The sequence below is a fragment of the Aedes aegypti genome, chromosome 1 (assembly GCF_002204515.2).
Source record: "Aedes aegypti strain LVP_AGWG chromosome 1, AaegL5.0 Primary Assembly, whole genome shotgun sequence".
NCBI lineage: Eukaryota > Metazoa > Arthropoda > Insecta > Diptera > Culicidae > Aedes > Aedes aegypti.
The window spans coordinates 189,990,966-190,018,654 of record NC_035107.1 but is presented as its reverse complement, the minus strand read 5'-3'; the positions used below and the strand labels follow the sequence as shown (position 1 = coordinate 190,018,654).

Genomic DNA, 27,689 nt, shown 5'->3' with positions numbered 1-27,689 from the left:
AATCGCTTGCCCTATGGCCTTCAGTGCCGCATTTTCTGCACATCTTACTTCTGTCGGGACCATTGCAATTCCACGACTTATGGCCCTTCCCGAAACACTTGAAGCAAACTTCAGGAGGCTGTTGTATGCTCAGCCGGCAAACCGACCTGCCTACCTTGAGTATGCCCAAGTTCTTCGCTTTGTTGGCCTCTGCGACCGGAAGCCTGATCGCCGCCATCTGGGTGCTCTGCGGGACCTTTCTAAGGTGGATGGCCTTACTGGCTACGTCGATGACACAGCGCTCTTTGAGAGCAGCCGAGACCTGCGCTGTATCGGTGACCTCATCCAGATTTTTACACTGGAGATCTTACATCAACCTCGTCGCCAAGTACTTCTAGTGCCATTTGCTTATAGACTGCACCCTTTTGCTTGACTTCCTTGTCCAATCCTAGTCCGCCTTATGCTCCGCACATCTGTGCCCAATGGCGATAACTTCTCCGTGCTTCGCATCGCCCTCAGAACTTGGCGTATTTCGCGTCCTCCGTTTTGATAACGAGGACCTCGGACAAAAAAAAGACGTTTCGCTGTTTTCGGTGTAACATTCTCCTTGGGCTCCGTTTTCGGTTTTCACCTTTCTTTCTTTTTTCCGACTCGTATCCACGGGTTGCTGGTGCCTTGCGCCCGTAGTTCCTGTTGGTGCACTGCCTGGTTCCTATCCCGTGGCTCATTTTTCTTGGCTTTCATGGCCTTAGGCTTGGTGTTGGCCTCTCCATTGTTGCCATGTCCTCTTGATCGCGGAGCTTGGCTCGTGCCAACTTTTCCGCTCTGGAGGACGGCTGCGTAGGTCACTTTTCCCTTAGCAACCATACTTTTTTTTACCACGTACTCATCCTCGGAAGGTCCCCTTTTTCGCATCGCGTAGCGAATAATATCATCAGATATATTCGCGTTGCCTGTGAAGGAAAACACTTCGGTCTGATACGACTTAATGTCTCTTTTGTCCTCTACCTTGCCAAGTTCCTTCGCTTTCTCGTAGTCTTGCTTTGCAGCTAGGACTGATTGTCGCAATTTCAGTAGACTTATTGCTCAGTAACTACCTATTACGATCCATGGCCTCGATTAGTCCCGGGCCATTGATCACCTCACATGTTGCACTGGTGCGGCCAGTGCCTGCCGTCGTCACAGTGTCTAGACTATTGCCCACACTGTTCTCACTTAAGTTGATGTTGGTCGCCTCCTTTCTTGGCGGGAACCGTAGCCGGTGACTGATGGGTCCAGAAGCATCTCTTTCACATTCCGCTAGTTGTTATCTATGCACACAGGGAGGCCATGCTAGGGTTGAGTCTTTCATGGGGTACTATATTCAGAGCCTGATCGGCGCAAGTCAGGTAATGGAATCTGAGCCAGTGTCACCCGACCCTACCAAGGGAGTAGAATATCGTCGCTGTCAGCCTCAAAACATGTTATGCAGCACATATACCGTTACTTATCCTTAGTCGTGCGCTGCCAGTATACATAATTGGTGCCGTACTGACGTTGGTCCCAATGTGCAATGAAGCACTCATAGTTGTAGTTCCATGCCTTGTCCTTTTGTATCGCGATCAGTATGCCATAATCAGGATCTTATACTTATGACACACTTGTGGTATACGTATCATGGAACAATTATCTTGAAATGGGTTCCATACTCATAATTGTCTTCATTCAAGATAGCCTTGGAATAATAATTTTACCATGGTATATGTATCAGATGTCTGTCCAAGGTATTACTGGCATCAATCCTGATGTGCCGGTTGGCACTCCTGTTAGTTTGGGCTAGGGTGCGTACACTGAACCAAGTAATCATATCATATTTATCTGAAAACACATATAGTTTTTTGTCCATGTAATTTTTCACATAAGGTTCATCGGTTTACAACATGAACGTTTGCGATTTAATTTTGATTGCATTCATCAGATAAAACACATACATTATATAAATATATAAATGATATAAATGAGTTAATGGATCTTTTTAATGAATTCCATGCAACATCAAGATGAAAATGATTGGTTTTGTTCGTGATTCTTATATGATCGTTTAATACATTTTCAACGGAATTATCTTATAGTTTAGGGATTATTGTACTAAAATAGTCCAAATACATAATTTTCGTACTAAATTATTTATTCAATAATTATCCAAAATTATTTTATACATGTATAGATTTTGAAATATGTGATTCAATATATAATTTCCTGCCATAATCCATCGTCTGCGGCTTGCAGAAGTCTTGGATATCCTAAGGAATTCCTTTATCTTTCTTTAAATTTCAAATAGAAATAGCGAATTTATATTTGATTATTTTGTATATAAACATTGAAATTACCTATCGTTGTTGTTCAATCAATCAATGACTGTGGAGAAATACACTGAAAACTGAACTCTCAACCGGCTAAAATGCAATCAACCAACTAAATACGCCATCTTGAAAACCTACTAATTTTCACATCTGCTAATCACATGACCATTATCCGATAACCTATATGGCTTTTGTTCATTTACAAATTATAGTAATTATTCATAAATATGATGAGGTGTTATAATAAGCTGGACCCATAACGCGGGTAGATCACCTTTTCGTGGTGCGTTATGGGGTAAAGATCTACCATTGAACCCTAGTCCTGACTGCTTCAAACGAAGAGAACAGGATATTATAGTAATCAAAGGAACATTGTTTAGTCCTTGTTACATTTTTAAACCTTGTTGAAAGTGACAAGTCTCGGTTTTCCCAGTCGCCGAGAATGATCTTGAGACAAGGGAAAAAAATCAGTCGAATACAACAATTTGTTTTCTATTCTTTTATTTATTTAGTTCTCTAGTTTGAAAAAGTAAGGACTAGGATTCTGATGCATGGACAATATCGGTGTAATTTCTTGGCTTTATCAAGGGATCCGATTTTGACTGATAAAGGGGCGCGCCTGTGGAGAGTGTACCCACCACATTCTTCAAAGGGTATAAATAGCGGAACCTTTCAATTAGAATCCTTTCCCACGATCAGGTTAGGAATTACAACTGTAAGAAAACCGAATACTTTATCACTTCTCAATAGTTATAAGGTAACACGACATGCACTATACAAAGGACACGGGATATACTACAATAGATCAAATATTGGTCGCAGTGGTTTATGTTCCGAACAGAAAAAAAAGCTTTATGTACTTTTTAAATGAATTGCAATGGATACACATAACATTGCTATGATTACCATTATCCTAAATGTATGTGACGTTTTTAATCCTTTTATGATATTTCTTGGTTCAGTGTACTTTAAGCGGCACCGGTCGCTTTTACAGAGTTGCATTCGGATTGTTGTGGTTTGTATGAAGATTTATCAGAGCCCACTGTGAAGTCCACCACATCTTGGGCAACACTCCAACTCGCAGAGGTATTGGGGGGGGAACCGTTAAGCCCATGGACTTTCGTTCCTGCTGCCCCGGTAGATCTTACCTCGTAACGCACCACGTAAAGGTGATCTACCTGCGTTACAGGTCGCATATTGTGTGGCAAGCACGGAGATACTCTATGCCTTGGGAAGTCGAGAAAACTTCCTCAGTGGGATTCGAATCCACGACGCTCAGCTTGATCTTGTTGAATAGCTGCGCGTTTCCAGCTACGGCTATCTTGGTCCCTAAGGTATCATTACATCGTTTTATTATTCTGTCCTTTGTATTTTGACATACATATGCCAAATCGATAGTATGTTTCACGAATATAAAAAGTTAAAAAGTTCACTAATTCTAAATGGAAATGAATAACAGTCGTAGCGTTCCCAATTCAATGACAACATTTCCATTTTTGCGCGACGTTTGTTCCGTTTCTCATTAATCTTACTTCCGTCGGCGTGGCTGTTCAGGTCATAAATTGTAGATTTAGTCTGTCGGAAAAACCTCTTTATGCGAACATTGTGTAGTTTGAGGAAGTTTCTGACAGTGGCCTGGAAGGTGTGTAAACGAATGGGACAGCACTAATGGATGACTGTTTTAATTTGTAATTCAGCCCGACGAATGATGAGGACGATTGGAGCAGATTAGGGGTCGGGTCTGGCTTTGATCTTCTTCACTCGGTATCAGCCGGATGTTAATTGTTCACTCGAGGGGAACCAAAAAGGAAATCGAGCGAAAAAGATTTTGCGTGAGTGTAATGGGTAACGACGCAGGCAATTAAAGACGAATTAGGATGCTTTACGTTTAACATTTTGTCTTGAATTCAGTTTGATTTGCGGTTTTTAGACAAATGTCATGTGGCGTAATTGCTTAGCATGCTAAAAATGGGAGCTGATTCTATGCACATGCTACATTTTGACGTAAAGCTTGACGATGATCAATTGCGGAGGTCTCAAGGGTAACTTTACGTGTACTATAATAAAGCACTGACACGAGCATGCAGAGCTGAATACAAATAGGGTGGATGCATTAGTTTTGGCCAGCTGGAGGAAAACGGTTTCTACAATACAAAACGTCGGAAAGAGTATAACACATAGTTTTTCTCGGAAAACATTGCTTTCTTCTTATATTTCAAATATTTTCGAACAAATTAGTGCTGTTGACATGCCTCCAACTAGGTAAATAATGCATTGTAATAAACAAATGTATTTTGACCATAGTGGCGCTTACTTTGACTATGCAAACATTGGTAGTAAATGATAACTTTCTCGAGAAAAATATAGTTAAATTGATCATTTTGTTGACAAGAGCTACTAAATGCAGAAAACTTTGGCCAAGAGAGATTCAAGAAATTTCACTGCACTATTTAATTGTGATCTACTAAACACAAAAAATGTAAAGTTCATGTTATGTATAATGCATAATGATAATGATGGTCTACTATGGTAACATAGTACTATAGCCAAACCTGATGCAACTACCTTAGGAGAATACCACGAAGGAAGGATCGGACAAAGGAGCAAGGATTTGAATATTTAACGCTAGAAGCAAGCCACCTTGCAATATCCATAAACTACCAACACGACCAGCTCATACCATGGCATGTATGTCAGAGAGTCAAAACACGGTAAAATTGTACTCCTACCCCCATCCATAAGTTCGGTAACGTGTTATTTGCTTGCCGTTTCTAATTATTGAGGTGGGAGCAGTCTATTCCCTATTCCACGTGGCTTTACAACCAAAGAAGTACGGTTGGACGAGGCACGTTTCTCGTCTGAAACCCAACCGTACGATATCGTTTAGCAATTCGAGTTAAAGTATCATTTTGGTCACGTGTACGCAAGATGCTGGTTTCCCTTTGCATATAAACAGGATCTTTACATCCGCTGTAATCGACGTGAAAATAGCATTTTAATCTGCAGCTTTGCTCTTTGATGGCTTTGTGGGAGAATGGAAGCATTCACCTTGCGGTTTGTGAATTTGTGATTCCAGAGCATTAAGGATTTCTAAACTACCTCCTTCTGTTTTTTGGCATTACTTCACAACCGTGACAGAGGCTGCTTCTCAGATTAGCTTTCTTATGATCTGAAGAAGTAATTATCAGCTGAGAGTTTTTTTTAGCCTATTGAACGTTCATTTTTTTTGTATATCGTGTGGCAATTGCATACCCTAGAAGTCGAGATAATTCCCAATCCTAACGAAGGATTCTTCAAGTTTTCTGGAAGTGTTCATAGAAGACTAAACTGAGAAGCATGCTTTGTTCCAGTAAGGACGTAATGTCAGAAAAAAGGAGGAGGATTTTTTTGTAATTGGTGTATTCCAGTACGCGCTCTTTTGTGTAGATTGAGCGTATGAGGTCACTCAATCTATCGGTGGTCATTTCTTTGTCCTTCCATACCATCAGAGGTATTCGATAAATCGTTTGAGGGGCCTTCCTTAGCCGAGTGGTTAGAGTCCGCGGCTACAAAGCAAAGCCATGCTGGGTTCGAATCCCGGTCGGTCCAGGATCTTTTCGTGATGGAAATTTCCTTGACTTCCCTGGGCATAGAGTATCATCGTACCTGCCATACGATATACGAATGCGAAATGCAAATGCAACTTTGGCAAAGAAATGCGAATGCGAATGCAACTTTGGCAAAGAAAGCTCGCAGTTAATAACTGTGGAAGTGCTAATAAGAACACAAGCTGAAAAGCAGGCTCTGTCTCAGTGGGAAAGTTATGCCAAGAAGAAGAAGAAGAATGGAAAGGATCCTGAAATGAATCAGGTATTATAGTTCAAAATTTCAATCACTAGATATTACATTACAAGAAATTTTATAGGAAATTTGCTGCATTTAGGCATTAAGCGTGGTATCCTTGGAACATAAACCCAGCAAACTTCGTCTTGTCATCAAGCAGGCTGTTGAAAAAAAATGTCCCGCACAAAATGACAGTTCCGTTCACTCCCATTTTTCATCATTGTTTCTTTCGGTAGGAAAAGTAGGTCGTTATGTTGATCAACTTCTCAATGAAAAGTTGATTGATTTGCAACGGAATTGCAAAAAGTTCATTTTTCAATCATGCTAAATTTAGATATTAAAGTCAAAGAACTAAAATTACCATTATTATGATCTACTCGTGAATAGCTCATTTAGTTATTACATATTTTGTTATCGATATCTAAATAATAACATATTTTGTTATTTACGGTTGCTTTATTTTTGCTATTATTTTGTTATTACAATGGCAAAATATGTTATTATTTAGTTTTTATGCCGTACAAACTCAGTTATTGTTATTTTACCTCTTATTTCACACAAACAAAGACCAAATTTTGCTATTCCAACATTCTATTTTAATAGTAAATTTTGTTATTTATTTTGCTATTCTCCTCTACCCGGGGTTATATCCTTTATTTTTTTTTGAACAACCCTCTGAAAATGTATGAAATTTAATAAACTCACTGTACACAAAATTTCAGGTAATTTTTAGTATTTCACTCAAATTTCAGATACTTCGGACCATCAATAGCTGAGATACAGATCCTCAAACTCATTTTTTATGGAAGAAAAGCTGTTTGGTTGCTAACTTTTGTCACTGATTGTATTCCAAGAAATTTTACAAAAAAATGTCATACTGCATAGGTAGTAAAACATACAGAAGGTTTCATTAGCATTGAAAATAGTCATTCTAAAAATCGTAAAACCAAAATCCTATGTTTCCAAATAAAAATATTGCTTATATGTTCGATCGATATCTTAACAGAAGACAAAGCCATAAATTATACTGTTGTGTCATGTCTGGTGACATTATAGACCGGGTCACAAAGAAGCACATGCATTCGAAAATTTATTGACGAAAGTTAACCGATGTTATGCTTCCTAACAGCCGGATAACCCCATGCCAATTCCTTTGTGTTGACATCAGTGCTTCGTTGGGCGAGTGCAAAGATTGCGTGCCTATGTGTAGTCGTGCACGCAGAAAAATAAATACAATAAACAGATTGTGCACCAAGGAGATTCTACTTTAGCCGCTTGAAACAAGTATTTGAAACATTGAAATTAGTTAATATTTTACCTTTTTTGCGTCATGCTTTCTATTTCTTAAAAATGTATTACATTTTTTCTGCGTGTGTGTAGCATGCAGCACCCAGCCTTGTGGCGACTAGGGAATTAAATGCCATAGACGAGTGTGCAGCAACAAGACTATTCCATTCCTGTGCGGACATTTAAGCAAAGTTCCAACCAAAACGCACTAGTCAGCAGCAATTAAGCTTTAAAATCGATTGAATTGGGGAATATTAGATGAAATGCACCTTCTTGGTGTAAAGTTGCCTAACGAATATTGTGTGAAATTTTATAGAACATCAAGAGGTCAAGAAACTTATATCTTTTTTACGAAAAGATCCTGGACAGACTGAGAATCGAACCCAGACACTTTTACCATGGATCTGCTTTGTAGCCGCAGACTTTGGTCCCAGAAAATTAATTAAGACATTTTGTACCGCATCCTCAAATGTTTCCATACGAAAGGTGCATGGATACTGGCAAGGTATTTTGGCGTATGGTTCTTCCACGTGACAATCAAATATGTGATATATCGTTGCGGTCACGACATCATATGTGTAGGCACTCTCCATAGCTAACAATTATCAGCGCATATAAATAATAAGCTGCCACAACATGTTACTAAACCTAGCAACACTTACCTACCTTCAGCGTACCATCACGTTGCCGGGCACCCATATTTGAGGGTCTTGGACGATACTTCTCCAGTCGTCCCGCACGTTTAGGGTTACCAGCCCACGTATTTTGCTGTATTTTATACGTTTAATAATATATACTTATTAATACACTTAATACAACTGGTAGTTTATGCGTCTGCACCACACACCTAGCTTCCCAGCAAGTCTTATCTGCAGCACTTTACTCTCCGAAACATCGAAGGCTTTCCGGTCTGCTTCTATCGAAGAGCCACCGAAAGTATCATTTTTTATTAAGGGAGACTTATGTTTTTATTTACAAGTTGCGGGGCTTAGTTGGTTTCGTAATCCATAGAAGGTAGTATTCGCAGATGCAACACGTATTTCCACTACTCGGGAAATTTCATTATCACATGTGACAAGTGTTACAACACACTTAGGAAAAAAACATTGAAATTTACGTCATATGTGCCCGACATATTAAAACAAGTAAAATGACGTAAATTTTGAGAAACATAATTTTCCATCACATTGAACTGAATATTGTTCGGATCACAAAAAAAAAGTCAGTCTCATTGAACGTAATTTCACAAGAATGACGTATTTAAGTTCAAATACCATCAAATACATGTTTGACATCAAGCGTTTTGCTTACCATGAAACTTATGTCTTATGTAATATTAGTTTTTTTTTCTTATTGTGAAGATGGTGTCCGGCCAATTGGCCGAATACCATTAGCCGAATGAGTCGTTTGGCCGAATTACGAACAAAAAACATTTTTTTCAACGCAGATCTGTAGGATTCATGAGTGTGGCCCAATAACTGATCTGCTAGATATTTTTTGATCTTTATGATGTGGCGGGACGTCATGTTTGTTCCTATATAAGTGCCCCAAAGAAATATTAGACTATCCGTTCATTCAAGACGAAGTTGTGAACTCGTGTAAAGACTCTGAGCTGATGGTTAGTTCGTCTCTGGGCTACCAACGTGCGGGGGTTTAATATGTTTTTGATAATTTCATTAGTATTTTTTTCTCTTCTTTTAAACAAAGACTATTTTTTAACTTGTACTGGTTCCATTACTATTGGCAATAATTAGGTTTATATTTTTAATGGCCATTTTACCTTCTTCAAACCATCGGCAGTTCTTTATAGTTAGACTGGTATAACAATTATTTGCATTACACTCGAATATATTTTTATAAAAGGTTTTTCACTCTTTTGATCGTTAGCTGTTCTTTCATATTCGAATGTTTTTTAAAGTTATTGAAGTTAAGGCTGATTATACGTTCATAGAGAGTCTTATTAAATATTAAACCGAACGACTCGATGAACACTTACGTTACGATGAACAGCTCACTGTTTCTCCGCTGTAAAAAAAAAACAAACTCTGTAGCTTCTTTATCGATACAGATCTATTTTCAACTTATCTATATTTACATCTAGTTTCGCTCTCTCCTACTCTTTTACTCTCACACCGAGCAGGTAGGAGAGAGCTCTGCTATTAGTGAGGCTAGCTGCCTGCGAAGAGGGTCAGTTTGTCTCAGTCACCATCTAATACTGACGGAGGATGGATGTGCTCCCCAAAGCACGGTCCTCCGTGAGGCGTCTTCTGGTGGCTGGACGGGTTTTTTCGTGGAGGGGCTGGGAATCGAACCCATGACCTTCCGCTTATGAAGCGTAACCTCAAGGCTACAGACCCCCCTAAGAAACCAAACTTGTAATTGGTAGAAAAATAATTAATTTACTAAGTACCGTCAGAATGGTTGAAGCAAATTGATGCTACAGAGAAAAGAATAAGACGTTAACCTTTTTAGTAACTGTCAAAAGCTGACAACCAGTGAATCAATTGTCACCCAACAGGCAGCAACAGAGACATTGTCATCTCCTATTCTTGTTGCAACAATTTTATTCCTCAACATGAGTTTGTCATCACTTGAACAGAATATGACAAAGATCGATCACCACGTGCGCAGCGATTTTCTGAGCTTCGCATTGCAATTTTCGAGAACTTTCTCCGTGTTGGTAAACCTTGACACATTATCAAGCAGCATCCATTAAACAAGTTTGGTTTTGAGTTTAAAATAACTGATTAATCGCGAGTTGAAAAAGTTGCAACAATGTTGTACTCTGTGACTGTCATGACAATTTTGCTTTTAATTGTGTCCTTATCCGCAACAGTTGCGACAAACGGTTGTGAGCGTGCTTGCTTTGTTGTTTGTTTTTCGTCTATCTTGATGACAATTTGATTCACTGCTGACAACAATTGCAGTGCGAAAACCTATCCCGAGCAAAGTTGAATAGCAAAATGATAACAAATCTTGTTACCAGGTTATCATCATTTGAATTAACAGCCAACATAACAAAAATGAGAACTCAAATTTGTTTGCGAATAACAAAGTAATAGTAAAATATGTTATTACTGAGTTCAAAGTGATAACTAAATTTACAACATCATTTTTTTTTGCATTTATGGTCATAAAACACGAACATTTTTGCGAAATGAGTGTTTTGGATTATACTAACGCTTCAAATAATTTTACAAAATTTTGTATGACGAAAAGTCAACTTTGTTTATCAACATAAACTTTGTAAAAATGTTATGGGAAAGATGTGTGATACCATATTTTATTATCAACCTTTTATCAATAATGTCTGTACCGGGTATAATGATAACCAATCTTGTTATCATTCGATTATCATTGATAACAGAATATCAAATTGATAACAATGATAATGAAAGTTGTTATCATTTTGATATCATCCAGTTATCCGCCTTTGCTCGGGATGCTGGCAGCTATTACCGCTAGCAGAGAAATGCATAATTGATTATATTTACACGGTAAAAAATAAGCACCATGCTATCAATAGTTCTGCACTTGGATTTGCACAACTGTTGAATCTTGACAAAATCAAGGTAACAGCACTTGAATTCAACGTTGCATGTTTTGATTTGAAATAAAAAAAAAGTTAAAATAAACATTTCCGCCTGACACAGATTTGAACCACCAACCTTCGGAGTGCAGGTCTAGTGTCTTACCTCGACACCAACTCGCATCTGTTGAAAGGGGTCGAATTGATCTCAATTACTTTCTACAACGAGCTGTCAATGATTGCTCTCATACAAAAGACATGATGTTCAAAATCAACGACTTTTCACTTCAGAGTCTAGTTCTAGAGACAGTAGAGCAAATCCAAAGTTGAAACTCTTTAAATCATGGTGATTAGTGTTTTGAATTGAGTCAAGTGATCAATCTATTCAATCGAACGTGCTGATTTTTTACCGTGTAGGATATTCTTATTTCAGCGTTGATTGTTGCTTGAGCTCTATATCAATGATGATGTATCCTTCTATAAGAATAAACTGTTCTTTGAAATTCAGCTTTGAAATTAATTACAAATGCATGCTAACTGTAGTTCACTATTGTTTACAATTTCGGCCAAATGACCCTTTCAGCCAAATGGCGTTCGGCCAAACGACATTCGGCCAAATGGCGTTCGGCCAAACGGCATACGACCAAATGACCCGGAATCGTTAAGATAAACGGATTATCCATACATAGAAAAAGCATTCGTTTGGTATGAAGGTTGGATCGTAAAATTAAAAAACTTTAATTTTCCAACATACATTTTTAGAATAATTCAAAGTTATCTGTCAAATCGCTGCAGGCCTCTCTGCTAAAGGACGAAGTCTGCGTGTCATCTGTAGTCGATTGCAAAAATATTTGGATATTTTTTCTTCACACTTTCAAAAATGGAAGATTTTTCCTAATGCTTCCAAAATTCAACTAATAATATTCCCACATAAACCAAAAGCTTTTTATTTGAAACCTTCAAGTAGACATGTTGTCACGATGAGAGGGGTTATAAATGTGTAAAATATCTCAATCCCCTTATTAATAGAAAATCAAAACTTTGTCTTAAGAACAAGCTTTTGATATTCAAACAAATTTCAGGCCAGCCATGTTGTATGCTGTACCAATATGAACTAGCTGTTGTAATACCAGGAAGAAAGCTGTGCAGAGAATTCAGAATAAAATTTTGAAAATGATTCTGAGGCTTCCTCCCTGGTATAGTAGCAATAAGTTACAAAGAATATCCACTGTTGAAACATTGGAACAAATGTCAAATAAAATAATTAATAATTTCAGGCAAAAATCGTTACAATCTTCTATTGCCACGATTAATGCGTTATATGTTTAAATTAAGTTAGGTTCAAAGTAAGATTAAGTAAATTCAAAGCGTTTTTTTCTCTTATAAGCAGGTGAAATCAACTCACCTGTAAAAAATCTGAACTGCTACGGCAAATGAAATGTAGTATGTTGTTAACAAAATTTTAATAAATTCTTAAATTTGTTTTACCAAATTAGGATGATAGTGTTGTCTAATGACACCTAGATATAAGAAATGAATGTAATGTTTGGAATGATACTAATAAAGAAATTAAAAAATAAACGGATTATCCATCAACTCCAGACACATTCCTTTAAAACTTCAATTCAGCATCAACACCACCATGCCTACATCTGTCCCTACTTGCAACCATGTAATTCGATTTGGTAGAATGAATCCCTATCCTATCCTCGCAGTCTGCCTATGATTGATACAAAACGGTGAAAGGTCACTTGGATATATATCAGTTTCGATTATTTTTAAGTCGATAGTTTATCGACAACTAACGTTTTGACCCTTTTCTCTCTTTACAGGCACCAAAAAGCTTTCTAAATTTGTGGAACGGTGGTGAAAAAGTGGCAACCATGAATCGTTAACAAGTTAACCAACAAATGGCTGTTCAGTGAGGTGATGTGAAAATTCAAAAGCCAATGGTAGATATGGACGACGAACGGCTTTTCTATCGGTGTGAAACGTGATTACCACAGGTCAAAGTTATTAGAAAGGACAGTGAGTGAAAGAGTGCGTAATAGGTAGAAGTGTCAATCGCATTTAGATTTCATCAGATAGTTTCTCTCAGTTGAAGGCGGAACTGCTTCGTGATGCATTTACACTTTGAGAAAAGCACCAACACGAAATGCGACTGCTCGATACTTTCGCTGTCATGGATGGGAAAAGTTCCAGACGATATTCCAGAGGTGAGTGTTGTTTTCCTAAGGATTAATGGGATTACCTGGGCACTTGAAGATAAAGAAAGGACGAAAAGATTGTTTATGATTCTTAAAGTTTATTAGACAAAAGGCAAAATCATATCGTATTAGCCTTTATGTCAAGTGTCTAATAACCGCTAATGCATTTCTATTGAGTTGATACTCTTCTCTGTTTCTTTATGAATTACTGAAAAAAGTATCCAATCTGGTAAATAACAATAACAATAACAACAAAAGTGCAAGCATTGCATAACGACCAAACTTTGGAATCGACTGATACATAGCCCTCTCCTGGCTCTGGCTAAGATCATTTTGAGAATCTTAAATGAATTGTGCCATCTAAAACGCCAGGCACGTTCGAATCGAAATCGAAAAGTCATCGGACAGCGGAAGAATGAAAACGGAAAACAACTAGTGTCTCTGCCCTGCTGGCAGTGGGTTAGACCGACAATCTTCTCGGGCGGTAAAAGTCCAGTAGCAAGTGCTTTTAACGTCGAAGGAGTTCCGAAGCCGGTACGGAATGAAGCTCAGTTCTATCGGATAGGAAATGATGGACGAACTGAAGTTGGTTTCTTGCACTGGTACTCGATAAGGATGCCATCATGCTATATGATGGTTATGTGTGTTTCCATAGCCAGGATGGTAAGAACGCCAACACTGCCAGGAGGCGAAATTGAAAGAAAATAAATCGCTGCTACGTGACATGGCGATATGTTTGTGTTCTTGTGCCTAAATGTTTTTCTGCAAATGACTCTTGCGAGACACTTTGACGCTATATTTGCTTTCGAATGGAACAAACAGCTTTAGAGAGAATTAATTTATTTCACTGTGTTACTGGGACGTTCATTAGAAAGTTTGCTGGCTCCTCACGTTTTAAGACGGAACAAGGATTGAAGATCGTCGTATATAATAAAGCATTCAAATATCTCTTCACTTTTTGGTTTTGCAATGTACTTTGCTGCAAAAATGGAATTTGTTGAAGTTTCATACCCTAAATATCAAGTTTCGTCTGCAAAAAAATATTAACTTCAACTTTACTGACGATGTAAGTTTTATATGTAGGGTAGATGTACCAATAGTGGAGGCAATAAGCACGATTGAATTTAATTTAACCGCCTAAATTCAAGAAGCGCAATTAATGTACATGTCAATGTTGTAACGGGAAGTAACTACCATTGCACATTGGTCCCAAAGCCATATCTAGGAAGACAAAAATGATTGCGCCTAAACCGTCAATTTTAGATATATGGTATCTTCGGCAAAGTTTCTCCATATTTTTCAGACATTTTTTTCAGAGATGTGAAATTAGGGTGGCCCACATGGTTTACGAGATCAGCACATAAACTTTTTTGCTGACGCATTTAGGACTACACAATGTTCTACAATGTTTTAGAACAACCGATTTGGAGCAACTTTGCCGAAGAACCCAAATTTCTATCTCTTAGGGTTCGTGAGTTATGATTTTTTTTATCCAAAATGTTAGGGTGGTACTGAAAAATCAGTTTTTTCTTGATAACTTTTTATACGATAATTTCTCGCAAAACTTTGTTCCGAGCACTTTTACAACTTTTAATTGCGCAACTTTTTGCCGAAGAAACTACTGTTCTATCTCTTATGGTTACAGAGTTATCAGAAATTTTCTTCGACAAAATGATTGTTTTCAAATGCCGATATCTCCGAAAGGCGCAAACGATTTTTTTTTTTTTTTTTTTTTTTTTTTTTTTTTTTTTTTTTTTTTTTTTTTTTTTTTTTTGTCGGTAGCGATAGGGGTAGTACTGGCACTCTTAATCTGCCCTAAGCTCCTTCCCAGCATTTGCTTTTATAAGCCTCTATTGCGTTCATCACACAGACGTTCCAAAGCAATGTTGCTCAAATGGTCACTGTGTACGCTAGCAGCAATCAGCCCTTGCCGTAGTTTTGCAGTCTAATAGTTCAGACTACTATCAAACTATGATAAGGCCTGAAATGCTACTAGAGTGGTTAAAGTGAAGAACGAAATAGTTTTATTAAAAGGTCCTCATTCCCTATTTCATTTCATCACTCACTATCGTCACTTTCATTTTCGACACTTGCACGTATATCATCGATTATCACTCATCAACTTTCGTAATACACTTCAGGTATACTTTCCATTATATCACTTTTCACATAACACCATTTTCATATAAATTCATTGTTATTACCATTTACCATCTGTTAGCATTACTAAGTAATTAAAAGATATTCTATTTGAATTTTTCATTATTTTTGTTGCTGTAGAGTCATTACTATTCCAACTACGATTTAGCACTATGATCAAGAAAGTTACAGTAAAAAAATCACTTCGATCCATTCTTCTGCACTCGCTGTTATTATTAACACTTTTATCATGCAAATTTGAAGAACTAGGCAATAAAGTTTATATTCAGAGAAATGATTGCACAATGTATTATGGTCATTATTATATTAGTAGGGTTCACATCATCATTATTATTTTTTAACAAAACTATCAGAATCACTTCTAATTTCATTTTCAAATTTTCATCATCATAGATTTCATTATAAAGTCACTATTAGCACCCTCACAATCACTAAATTTAATAACGACGAGTGTAACGCACAGTTCCACCAAACACCCATTCTTATGTTGCATTATAAAACGATTGATCACACGTTGGCTTCGAAACTTAACCACCATTACTGATTAGTACAAAGGATGCTACAGCTCGTGTAAACGAACTAAAACATCAACAACCAGCACTGGTTTATAAGCAACTAATGAGCCCTGGCGGTCCCTCCGTTCGAAGAGAACCTGATAATATGGCGAAACATATTAACAGATCCTCTGCCTGAATGCAGCCGTTTCATGAAAATCATGAACCGTTAGAGGTGTGCCAAAGTATTGGGAAGGTGATATGTTTCACAGACGGGTATTATTATGGTGCACCTTCTACTTTGGCACCGTCAAACCCTGTGATCGTGGCCAGGGATCTCCGAAAGGCGCAAACGAATTTTCAATCTTTTGTTAGCATTAGCAATTGTTCATAACTTGAAAAATATTCGAGATAGCTCTTTGGTGCCTTCAGCAAAAATGTGCAAAATTGAAAGTTCTGAAAGTGCTTCATACAAACTATTCATAAAAAATCAACGCTTCAAGATATATTCACCATAAATTTATATGATAAAGAAAGCAAAAAAAGAGATATTTGCTGGAACAACCGGAATAACTGTATGTAAAATCATTTAAAATTGAAAATATATGTAATGAAATAAGATCGATCACAGTAAGCGAAATCTTAGGAGTTAGGGAAAGTTAGTTGCTGAAGCAGTTTTAAGGGGGCAGGATCCGTCATTGATTTCAGAATTTTCAAAAGCAGTTATTTCGTTCAAAATTAAGAAAGTTTATAGGAAAATGTGTTCACTGTATTCTATTCTCCAATCGAAACACAGTAAATACATTTTCATCGAATAATTTTTGTTTTCGAACAGAAAAACTGCTTTTGAAGTTTCAATGATGACGATGATTACGATGACGGCGCGTTGAACGTTAACAGTGATCCAAGGAACATTAATCCATAAACGAAGTCTTGTCATTTCTCGCAACATAATGTTTGTCCCGCTAACCTATGCCGTGGTTGGTTATAAATTGCTACCGCTTCGGCTTACTAAGCAGAAGGTCATGCGTTCAATACCGGTCCCGTTTATTATATTATCAACCCTAAACGATAACAAAACGTATACTATGAAGAATTCCTTCAAATTACCAAAACCTTACTTCCCGTGATATCCTCCCATAGAAATATAGAAGTATCTGAAATTGTTCTATCTGGGCATCTAACTTATCCCATTCAATTCAATCAAATCCAATAAATCTGCCACAACGAATTAGTCAGGGCAGCATTCGCTTGTTGAAGAATGCATGAAGCTTGAATTTGAACCAGATATAAATCCCAAATACTTGTCTAAGGTAACGAACCAGAAGGTTGGTCTTGATCACTCGAAAACTGCTTCAGCAAATATTTTTTTCTTTTTCAACTTCTCAGATTCCGCTTACTATGATCGATATCAATACATGATAATTCAATTTTAAATGACTTTACATACAGTTAATTCAATTGTTCTAGCAAATATCTCTTTTTTCGCTTTCTTCACCATATAAAATTCGGTTTATGGTGAACATATCTTAGAGCGTTGATTTTTTATGAATATTTTGTATGAATCACTTTCAGAACTTTAAATTTTGCACATTTTTGCTGAAGGCACCAAAGAGCTATCTCGAATATTTTTCAAGTTATGGACAATTTGCGGTTAAAAAACATATTATTTTCAAAATGTTGTCAATCTTCAAACAAAAAACGTCCTCACAGTTTTTTCACCATAAACAGAGAAAAAGATAATCTTTCTAATGCTGACAAAAGATTGAAAATCCGTTTGCGCCTTTCGGAGATATCGGCATTTGAAAACAATCATTTTGTCGAAGTAAATTTCTGATAACTCTGTAACAATAAGAGATAGAACAGTAGTTTCTTCGGCAAAAAGTTGCGCAATCAAAAGTTCTAAAAGTGCTCGGAACAAAGTTTTTGCGAGAAATTATCGTATAAAAAGTTATCAAGAAAAAACTGATTTTTCAGTACCACCCTAACATTTTGGATAAAAAAAATCATAACTCACGAACCCTAAGAGATAGAAATTTGGGTTCTTCGGCAAAGTTGCTCCAAATCGGTTGTTCTAAAACATTGTAGAACATTGTGTAGTCCTAAATGCGTCAGCAAAAAAGTTTATGTGCTGATCTCGTAAACCATGTGGGCCACCCTAATTTCACATCTCTGAAAAAAATGTCTGAAAAATATGGAGAAACTTTGCCGAAGACACCATATATCTAAAATTGACGGTTTAGGCACAATCATTTTTGTCTTCCTAGATATGGCTTTGGGACCAATGTGCATTGACTTTATGGGAAAAATTATTTCATCGCAGTAATCCACGGCATGTCAATGAAAAATAATACCTCCACACCGTTCCTTTAGTTGCGGTATATTTTTAATGTGTGTTCCTATAGTTGCGGTATCCTTTGTTTTCTTATGGGATCCTCCACTATAGGAACATTTACCGCAACTATTGGTACAAGTAAGACAAGTTTTAGCAATTTTAGTGATATTTCATCAATTTTAAAGCAATTTCATCTATTCCGCGTATCAACAAGCCAATACGTCGATTGGCTGTGTCGGTTCTGTGGCTAATGTAATAAAATAAGTGAAAATGGTACTACCGCAATTATAGGAACTCATACAACTAAGGGAAGACTTACCCTATTTCAATTAGCTCATAAGGCGTTCGTCTAGAAGGTTTGCGCGATTTGAAATTTGTATGGGAGAGAAGGCGTTATGCTGACTTTAGACCATCGGGCTGCTCAAACCTCCAAATAATAATTAAAAAAAACGTTTCCTGAATTTTCCCTTGTTTTCCAGCTTACTTCGGAAAAATAGTGCCGGACAGCACCCAATACCGGACAAAGTCGAAACATTGAGAAATCATGGTCCAATCAAGATGGTGTATTAGTAGCAAAGAAAGCTATTATGTAGACTAATGTTTACGTAGAATAACACATCCTTGAAATATGCATGCCTTTTTAAAAAAGTATAAAAGTTTGAAAATCTTTAAAAAATCGACGTATCTTCTTAATTTTGAAGCTGTTTATTAATTGTTTCGAATATGAAAAAATACTTTGGATCCCGCAAGCATGATCGAACATAATCCTTATTTGATAGTATGTATGTATTTTGTACCATAATTGAAGTAAATATGGACAAATTACAATTTTGGTTAAGCACCTCCTGTCCCTCAGTTTCGGACAGCTTGATTTGTTATATGATATTTTTGTAATTATTGCATCAGTGTCTCTAAATACTTTCATTTTTCATGGGTCCCGTCGACCATGGTATCAAACATGCAATAAAATTAAGAAGAATGAACATTCATAACAACATCGTAAAATGTGCTATTTTTCATCATATATGAAAGAGGTTTTTGATAGGCATCTTGCAAACTAAGAAAAACTCATTTTTTTTTGTAAATGTTGCAATTGCATTGAATTGGTAATTATAAACTATTCCTTTAGTGTACACATTCAATGATGTTCAAATTTACAGAATTCAAGGCATTTCCAGATCGTGTCCGGTATTGGGTGCCACCTTTCAAGATCGATCAATTTGGTACTAAAATACATCATCTAAACGCAATGTCAAAATTCATATTTATATTTTCAAATTTGTTTTTGTACAATATAAAAATGATAATATTTATCATAAATGGGTAACACGAGCCCATAAAATCAATATTTTTCGAATTATGAATTTAGTGGCTTAAGTGTCCGGTACTGGGGGATCTCCCAGCAAAGTTAGGAAAATGTTACCACCAGTTAGATAATCACGAAGTTTGCACAAAATTTAAAGCGGTGACCTTTACTTTTTCCAACTCAGATCGGTTTATATGATCTCAAACATTGTCACTGAGGTATTTTCCGGGAAATCAGTTCTCGATGTTTCTGAAAAATTCTATATTTTCCAGGATTTCAAGGATTGTCCGTTATTTTCCATAAAGTGGTTCGTAACACCTGCGTATATGAATCAGTATATTGAAATGAATGATTTTTTAACACTCCCATTTCAAGCTAATAAACTAATATACCCATATGTTTATATATCCTGCACCCCCATATTCCTCTACAGGTCATAAGCATAGAGCTCTAACTTGAGCATTTTCACCGAAATTTAAAAAAATTGGCGTGATCCCACTCATATCGACATATTTTTCCAAACAAAGGGGATATAGAAACGTCGTTGGAAAAGTGACGCTCCCCCTTACACCTGAAATGGGCAGGGCTGATCATATACGATGTAGGATATTATCTACGGTTCTATCCCGTTAGGCCAAATGTCGTTAAGCCGAATGCCGTTAGGCCGAAAGGGTTATTAGGCCTAAAATGGCTAATAGTTCTAATGAACCGTAAGGTCGAATGGATGATTAACAGGGATAGGTCAGGATAATTTGCATCACTCAGAAGCCGCCGAATTAATTTTTAGGATTGAATGAATTGTTAGTTGTTAGATCAGGATAATTTGCATTACCTAGAAGCCCACAATAACTACTATGAAATACAACTAGAAAGAACAGCCTTTAATAAGAGAAGGAAAAAAACACAGATGATTAGCCATTTGAAATAGTCATTTGAAATAGCAGTGAATAAGCAAATGTTTTTTAGCCTAACAACCCTTTCGGCCTAACGGCATTCGGCCTAATGGCCTTCGGCCTAACGACCTGCAACCGTTATCGTCAGATCGTAACTAAACCAGACAGTTCAAAACTCAGTCGCAATATAAAATCATGTTTGAAACATTACGCGTCTATCCGATAATATTCGAATACGCAGCGCGCTATTGTTAGTACATCCCAACCTCTTTTCACGACCGTTATCGGGAGGTCGTAAGAAGAATCGGTCGGATAAAAATTCAGGGCTATAATTATGTTTTTGAAAAATGCAAAGTCTAGATGTGGGAATACTGATCCGAGATATTCGGCAAAGTTGAAGCATGGGTTGAGAACTTTCCAAAATGGCCGTCCAAGTTTTCATATTTTGGTAATAGATGGCAACACTGCTCAAATGTTATCAAAAGAGCCAATTCTATGGGGGTGTGATATGCAAATACCAATAAATTTTAAAGGTAACGATACAGAATTTTCACCAACGTTGAAGGAAGTGTTGCATGCCATACAGTCGGCCGAAGCACAAATGTTTATGTGGCTGGCAACACTGTTTAAGAAGAATAAAGAAAAGATCAAAACCATGAAACTTGAGCGGAATAGAAAAATAGAATGCTTAGCAACATAGCAATACTCTTCAACTGTAAACCAGTTTTTCATAAAGGGTTCTAAATTTTGTCGTAGCTGGCAACACGGCTCAGAAATTGCGCCACCAAGCAGTACTAGTGTGCATGATATTTTTGTTTTGTGAATATCTCAGGATCCTGACCACTTAGAAGGATGGCGTCTTCGGCGAAGTTGTTCAGCAGCTCAAGGACTATCATCATTCTAGCCAAGAGATTCGTGATTTTGCCACCAGGCGGCGCTAGTGAGCATAGAATTTTTGTTTTCCGGATAGATCAGGATCCTGACCACTTAGAAAGGTGGCGTCTTCGGCGTAGTTGTTCAGTAGCTCAAGGACTATCATTATTCTAGCCAAGAGATTCAAAATTTTTGTACCAGGCGGCGCTAGTGAGCATGAAAAATTTGTTTTCTATATAGCTCCTGACTATTTAGAGAGGTGGCGTCATCGGCGAAGTTATTCAGTAGCTCAAGGACTATCATTATTCTAGCGAAGAGATTCAAAATTTTTGTACCAGGCGGCGCTAGTGAGCATAGCATTTTTGTTTTCCGGATAGATCAGGATCCTGACCACTTAGAAAGGTGGCGTCTTCGGCGTAGTTGTTCAGTAGCTCAAGGACTATCATTATTCTAGCCAAGAGATTCAAAATTTTTGTACCAGGCGGCGCTAGTGAGCATGAAAAATTTGTTATCTATATAGCTCCTGACTATTTAGAGAGGTGGCGTCATCGGCGAAGTTATTCAGTAGCTCAAGGACTATCATTATTCTAGCGAAGAGATTCAAAATTTTTGTACCAGGCGGCGCTAGTAAGCATAGAATTGTTGTTTTGCGGATAGCTCAGGATCCTGACCATTTAGAAAGGTGGCGTCTTCGGCGAAGTTGTGCAGTAGCTCAAGGACTATCATTATTCAAGCCAAGAGATTCAAATTTTTGCTACCAGGCGGCGCTAGTGAGCATAAAAAAATTGTTTTCTATATAGCTCCTGACTATTTAGAGAGGTGGCGTCTTCGGCAAAGTTGTTCAGTAGCTCAAGGACTATCATTTTTCTAGCCAAGAGATTCAAAATTTTGCTACCAGGCGGCGCTAGTGTGCATAGAATTGTTGTTTTGCGGATAGCTCAGGATCCTGACTACTTAGAAAGATGGCGTCTTCGGCGAAGTTGTTCAGTAGCTCAAGGACTCTCATTATTCTAGCCAAGAGATTCGAAATTTGCCACCAGACGGTGCTAGTTAGCATAGACTTTTTGTTTTGCGAATAGTTCAGGATCCTGAACACTTAGAAAGGTGGCGTCTTCGGCGTAGTTGTTCAGTAGCTCAAGGACTATCATTATTCTAGCCAAGAGATTCAAAATTTTTGTCTCAGGCGGCGCTAGTGAGCATGAAAAATTTGTTTTCTATATAGCTCCTGACTATTTAGAGAGGTGGCGTCATCGGCGAAGTTATTCAGTAGCTCAAGGACTATCATTATTCTAGCGAAGAGATTCAAAATTTTTGTACCAGGCGGCGCTAGTAAGCATAGAATTATTGTTTTGCGGATAGCTCAGGATCCTGACCACTTAGAAAGGTGGCGTCTTCGGCGAAGTTGTTCAGTAGCTCAAGGACTATGGTTATTCTAGCCAAGAGATTCGAGATTTTGCCACCAGGCGGTGCTAGTGAGCATAGAATTTTTGTTTTCCGAATAGATCAGGATATTGACCACTTAGAAAGGTGGGTTCTTCGCGTAGTTGTTCAGTAGCTCAAGGAATATCATTATTCTAGCCAAGAGATTCAAAATGTTTGTACCAGGCGGCGCTAGTAAGCATAGAATTGTTGTTTTGCGGATAGCTCAGGATCCTGACCATTTAGAAAGGTGGCGTCTTCGGCGAAGTTGTGCAGTAGCTCAAGGACTATCATTATTCAAGCCAAGAGATTCAAATTTTTGCTACCAGGCGGCGCTAGTGAGCACAAAAAATTGTTTTCTATATAGCTCCTGACTATTTAGAGAGGTGGCGTCTTCGGCAAAGTTGTTCAGTAGCTCAAGGACTATCTTGATTCTAGCCAAGATATTCAAGATTTTGCTACCTGGTGCGAGTGAGCATAACAATTTTGTTTTGCGGATAGCTCAGGATCCTGACAACTTAGAAAGACGGCGTCTTTGGATAAGTTGAGCTACTGAACAACTTTGTCAAAGGCGTCAATTTTCTAAGTGGCCAGGATCATAAGATAACCACAAAACAAAAGTTTCATGCTCACTAGCGCTGCCTGGGGGCAAAATTTTGAATCTCAAAGCTTTTATAATGATAGCGCTTGAGCTACTGAACAACTTTGCCAAAGGCGCCATCTTTCTAAGTGGCCAAGGCCCTAAGATAACCGCAAAACAAAAGTACAAGGGTATTCAAAAGTGATTCTCATACTAATTTCAAACGCGCTCCCAGGGCACGGAAAATTTGAAGTTTAGGGTTCTGGTAAAGTTTTTAATGTAGAATAAGAATATGTAAACAATAATAATTACTAAACAAGCCAATTTCATAAGTTTGGGGGAATTGTTGAATATCTCGTATGCGTTAATAAATAGCACATTACTGTCTTGGACAAAGTTTTAGTGCTCAGTACGATCTACTTTCAAGTTTTTTCTGACTTGAACTATATGAGCCTTGAGGGATAAGAACCTTGTAACATATGATATCTCTAGATCGTCTTCGGAAGAGTTGTTCAGTAGCTTAAGGAATTACGGCACCACGTGGCGCCAATGTGCATAAAATTATTGTTTTGCAAATGTCTCAGGATCCTGACGACATGGAAAGATGGTGTCTTCGACAAAGTTGTTCAGCAGCACAACGGCTCACATTATTTGAGCCATGAGATTCGAGACCTAGCCACCAGGTGGCACTACTGAGCATGAAACATTTAAATGATTGAAAAACGGAATTTAGTACTATTCCATTTAATTCCGCTAGAGTATGTACCATGACTCCAAAGTTATGGATCAAATAGTGTGGAGTCCAACCTATAAATTTCAATAAAACAACATGGAAAACGTAAAATTGTAATTTAAAAGCACGAATTGAATCATTTCAAATTGAAACTTCGGTTGGTAAACTATTTTGAGTGTAATGTTTACAAAGGATTGCATAAACATTAAAAATTGTATTGGTTTCTGAAATAGTTATTTAAGCAACAAGTTGCAAAATGATGTTTTTTTCAGCACGAGTTGTACATTTATCCAACGAGGCTTTCCGAGTTGGATAAATACGACGAGAGCTGAAAAAATCGAGTTTTGCAACGAGTTGCATACAACATTTTTTGCAATTACGAAATATGCCGTTTTAGCTGGATTATTTCGAGAAACAGAAGGCAACCCACATGAACAAACATACAGGCTATGATACTGTTTACACAGGACTGTCACAAATGTTCACTCTTCCATCGGTAGCACATTTGAACTACATTCGGAACAGGTAAGACCAAAGACAAATTAAAGACCCCCATGTTCCTTGCAGTTGCCCAAAATTTTATGGCTCATAAGGTAATCTAGAATGCCGTTCAAAGTGTACTGTGATCTGTCAAACTTGGGTACCTTTTGTACTACCGAGGGACCAAATGCAGTACTAGAAGTGGTACCCAATCTGAGCCCGAGTGTGACGGACCTGGTAAGACGCTGCATTCACATGCAATTTTCTGCCATATTTCACAAACAATTGTCCCTCATGTTGGCAGATGAGGCCCGCACAAACCGTCGCAGAAAGATCCGGATTTTTTTTTGCGAGTTAACATGCCAACTTGACTACATGTTCTATGTCCGCCAGACGATCATATTCTTAATCAAAAAGACTCTTCTGAGTTGGATTTGGATTGCCCAACGTTGGTAGAATAAGAAACTAGTTTAATAAATGTTTGAATAATCCAGAGCAATTAGAGAAGAAACTTGCGGTAAGACTTATTCAATAATTAACGACCCCAAAAAACAGTGCTGAAAAGTGCTACTTTGCAGCACTTTTAACAGTACTGAAAAAAGCACTTTTCAGCACTGTTTCGTTTAGTAGGAAATGTAGGCCATTATATCGTTCATCTCCTAGTTGAAAAGCAGGCTCATATACAACGGAATTGCAAAAACTATATTATGGATCAATGTTCATATTATGGATCAAATTGTGTCATATTACGAATCAGTGCGCAAAATCAAGAGATTTTCAACTCAATGCATCTGTATTGCACAATTTGGCGAAAGTTAACAATGTTTCACATATTACTGCAAAAAATAGCAGTGTTAGAGCTGGAATCAAGGGTAAAATGCCCTTTTTTGTGATACTGCATTGTAGTAACTAAGACATGAACTGTTTTCGCTCCACACCAAGTTTTTCACCCATTTTTGTCTAGTGAAAAATGAAATTTACAAGCCTTGATGTTTTATGAGTTTTATCCTTGGTGCTATTGTCTGAAAATTTCGAATCCAATGCTTAAAATGGCAGAAATCTACATTCTTTGGAAGCGATCCAAAACCGTGGTAAGCAATCATTTCCTGGCCCATATTATGGATCACTAGTTAGAAGTGCTAATATTCGGTATTCAACAATCAAGAAAAATGTTTTCCAAAGATTAATTCATACTAAATCGAAGCTAACGAGCATGTTTTATGCTATAACATTTGAATTTTACCACATGTGGGAGCTTATGAATGCTGACGGCACTTCTTACAAAAAACGACCATATAATGATAGCTGTGTGGTACCAACTAAACATTTGTCAAAAACACCGTTATTTAGCGATTGAATGTTGTGCTTAACATTACAAATGGTAGAAGACAAATAGTATGACATGGGCAAAATATGTTTTACGTCAACGTTTATGTTTTGAGCGAGTTATCCGACGTTGAACGCCAAAGTGATCCGTCACTGTGGGTGATCCGTAACTGTGTGGACATTAGTGTGGGACAAAATTCAGATTCTCGCTCCAGTCCACTTTTTGAATTGCATTTAGGTCCCATAACAACTGTGCAAAATTTCAGCTCGATCGGAGAAACTATATTTTAGCGCCAGCCGTTCAAAGTTTGTATGGGATTTACTATGGGAAAACTTACTTTTGCAAAGAAAAATCGGCAGAGGTCGCCCATTGACCTCAATAAAAATTCTGAACATAGATCTCCATAGCTATTTTTACGATGAAGAATATTGCCGAAGACCGCGAAACAATCCGACACTTGTGAAAAAAGTTATTCAATGAAAACCTATTGGCAAGGCGACATTGATTAACACGTAAAGGAATAACAATAATAACAAAATCGGGTAAAATTTCCAAATAGTCTATGCTTAATTTTTTTTTCACAAGCATCGGATTGCTTTGCGGTCTTGGGCAATGTTGTTCATCGTAGAAATACCTATCGAAATCTGTTTTCAGAATTTTTATAGAGGTCAACTGGCGATTTTTCTTTGCAAAAGTAAGTTTTCCCATAGTAAATCCCATACAAACATTGAACGGCTGGCGCTAAAATATAGTTTCTCCGATCAAGCTGAAATTTTGCACAGTTGTTATGGGACCTAAATGCAATCCAAAAAGTGGACTGGAGCGAGAATCTAAATTTTTCATATAACCGTGTCCCAGGCTAGTGGACATCCATTGACAGATACGCGTATTTCGACCTCAACTGTTAGGCCGTCTTCAGTGTCGTGTACTAGAATCGACTTCGTCTAAGTACTCGACTCCGACTAAGTCGAGTCTATAGCACTATAATATGAGGGGCCTAGATAGCCGTAGCGGTAAACGCGCAGCTATTCAGCAAGACCAAGCTGAGGGTCGTGGGTTCGAATCCCACCGGTCGAGGATCTTTTCGGGTTGGAAATTTTCTCGACTTCCCAGGGCATAGAGTATCTTCGTACCTGCCACACGATATACGCATGCAAAAATGGTCATTGGCATAGTAAGCTCTCAGTTAATAACTGTGGAAGTGCTCATAAGAACACTAAGCTGAGAAGCAGGCTCTGTCCCAGTGGGGACGTAACGCCAGAAAGAAGAAGAAGAAAGCTGATTTTTTATTGATGGCTAGGACAGATTGTTTTTCACAATTTAACTGAATCAGTGTTGTGAGAAACTCAAATTCTCATAACTCGCGATTGAAATGTTTCATGCGTGTTCAGTCAACAGCTCATTGATGAGTTGGTTCATCTGTTTGACTCATTGTTCCCTATTTGCACAGTTTACTTACACAAATTAATGATTTCTTGTGAGTCTGGTAGAATTATAGTAATCCTATCTAAAGTAAACAAAAACGTACGACTGAATCATTGCACGAAAAACATAAGCATGAGATTTTCGAAATAGATCTCCAATGAGTTTTCTCTCATAGAAGAGTTCATTAATTGTGATTTAAGTGTGAGTCTGTCAACACTGTACAGAATTTCACCAGTATCGAATGAACGACAGCTGAGAAATTGCGGCGGGCGTGAAATGGGTGGCAGCATCTAATAGGATACCTGACTGTACCCATATTGAAAATATCATGCTAACATGCGGAATGAGATTCTCTCTCCATTGGGTCTTTGTCTCTTCTTTCAAAGTAACGCAGCAAACTGCACTATCCATACTCCAGCTAAGCCAGAAGGGAAATTGTGAACGGTAGCCTGGCGATGTAGCAAATGGAAATGCACACATTACATCATAGTTTTCGTC

General features: G+C 37.7%; 1 protein-coding gene across 6 annotated transcripts in view; it reads left to right on the top strand.

Moving 5' to 3' along the window:
- LOC5577522 (tubby-related protein 4) overlaps positions 1-27,689 on the top strand; it is a 291,601-nt gene that overhangs the window by 126,146 nt on the left and 137,766 nt on the right. For all 6 annotated transcript variants that reach the window (XM_021855544.1, XM_021855537.1, XM_021855529.1 and 3 more), the window contains one exon: positions 12,792-13,175. In XM_021855544.1, coding sequence (XP_021711236.1) covers positions 13,080-13,175 — 96 coding nt within the window. In that variant the 5' untranslated portion in view covers positions 12,792-13,079. The remainder of the gene's footprint in view (positions 1-12,791; positions 13,176-27,689) is intronic.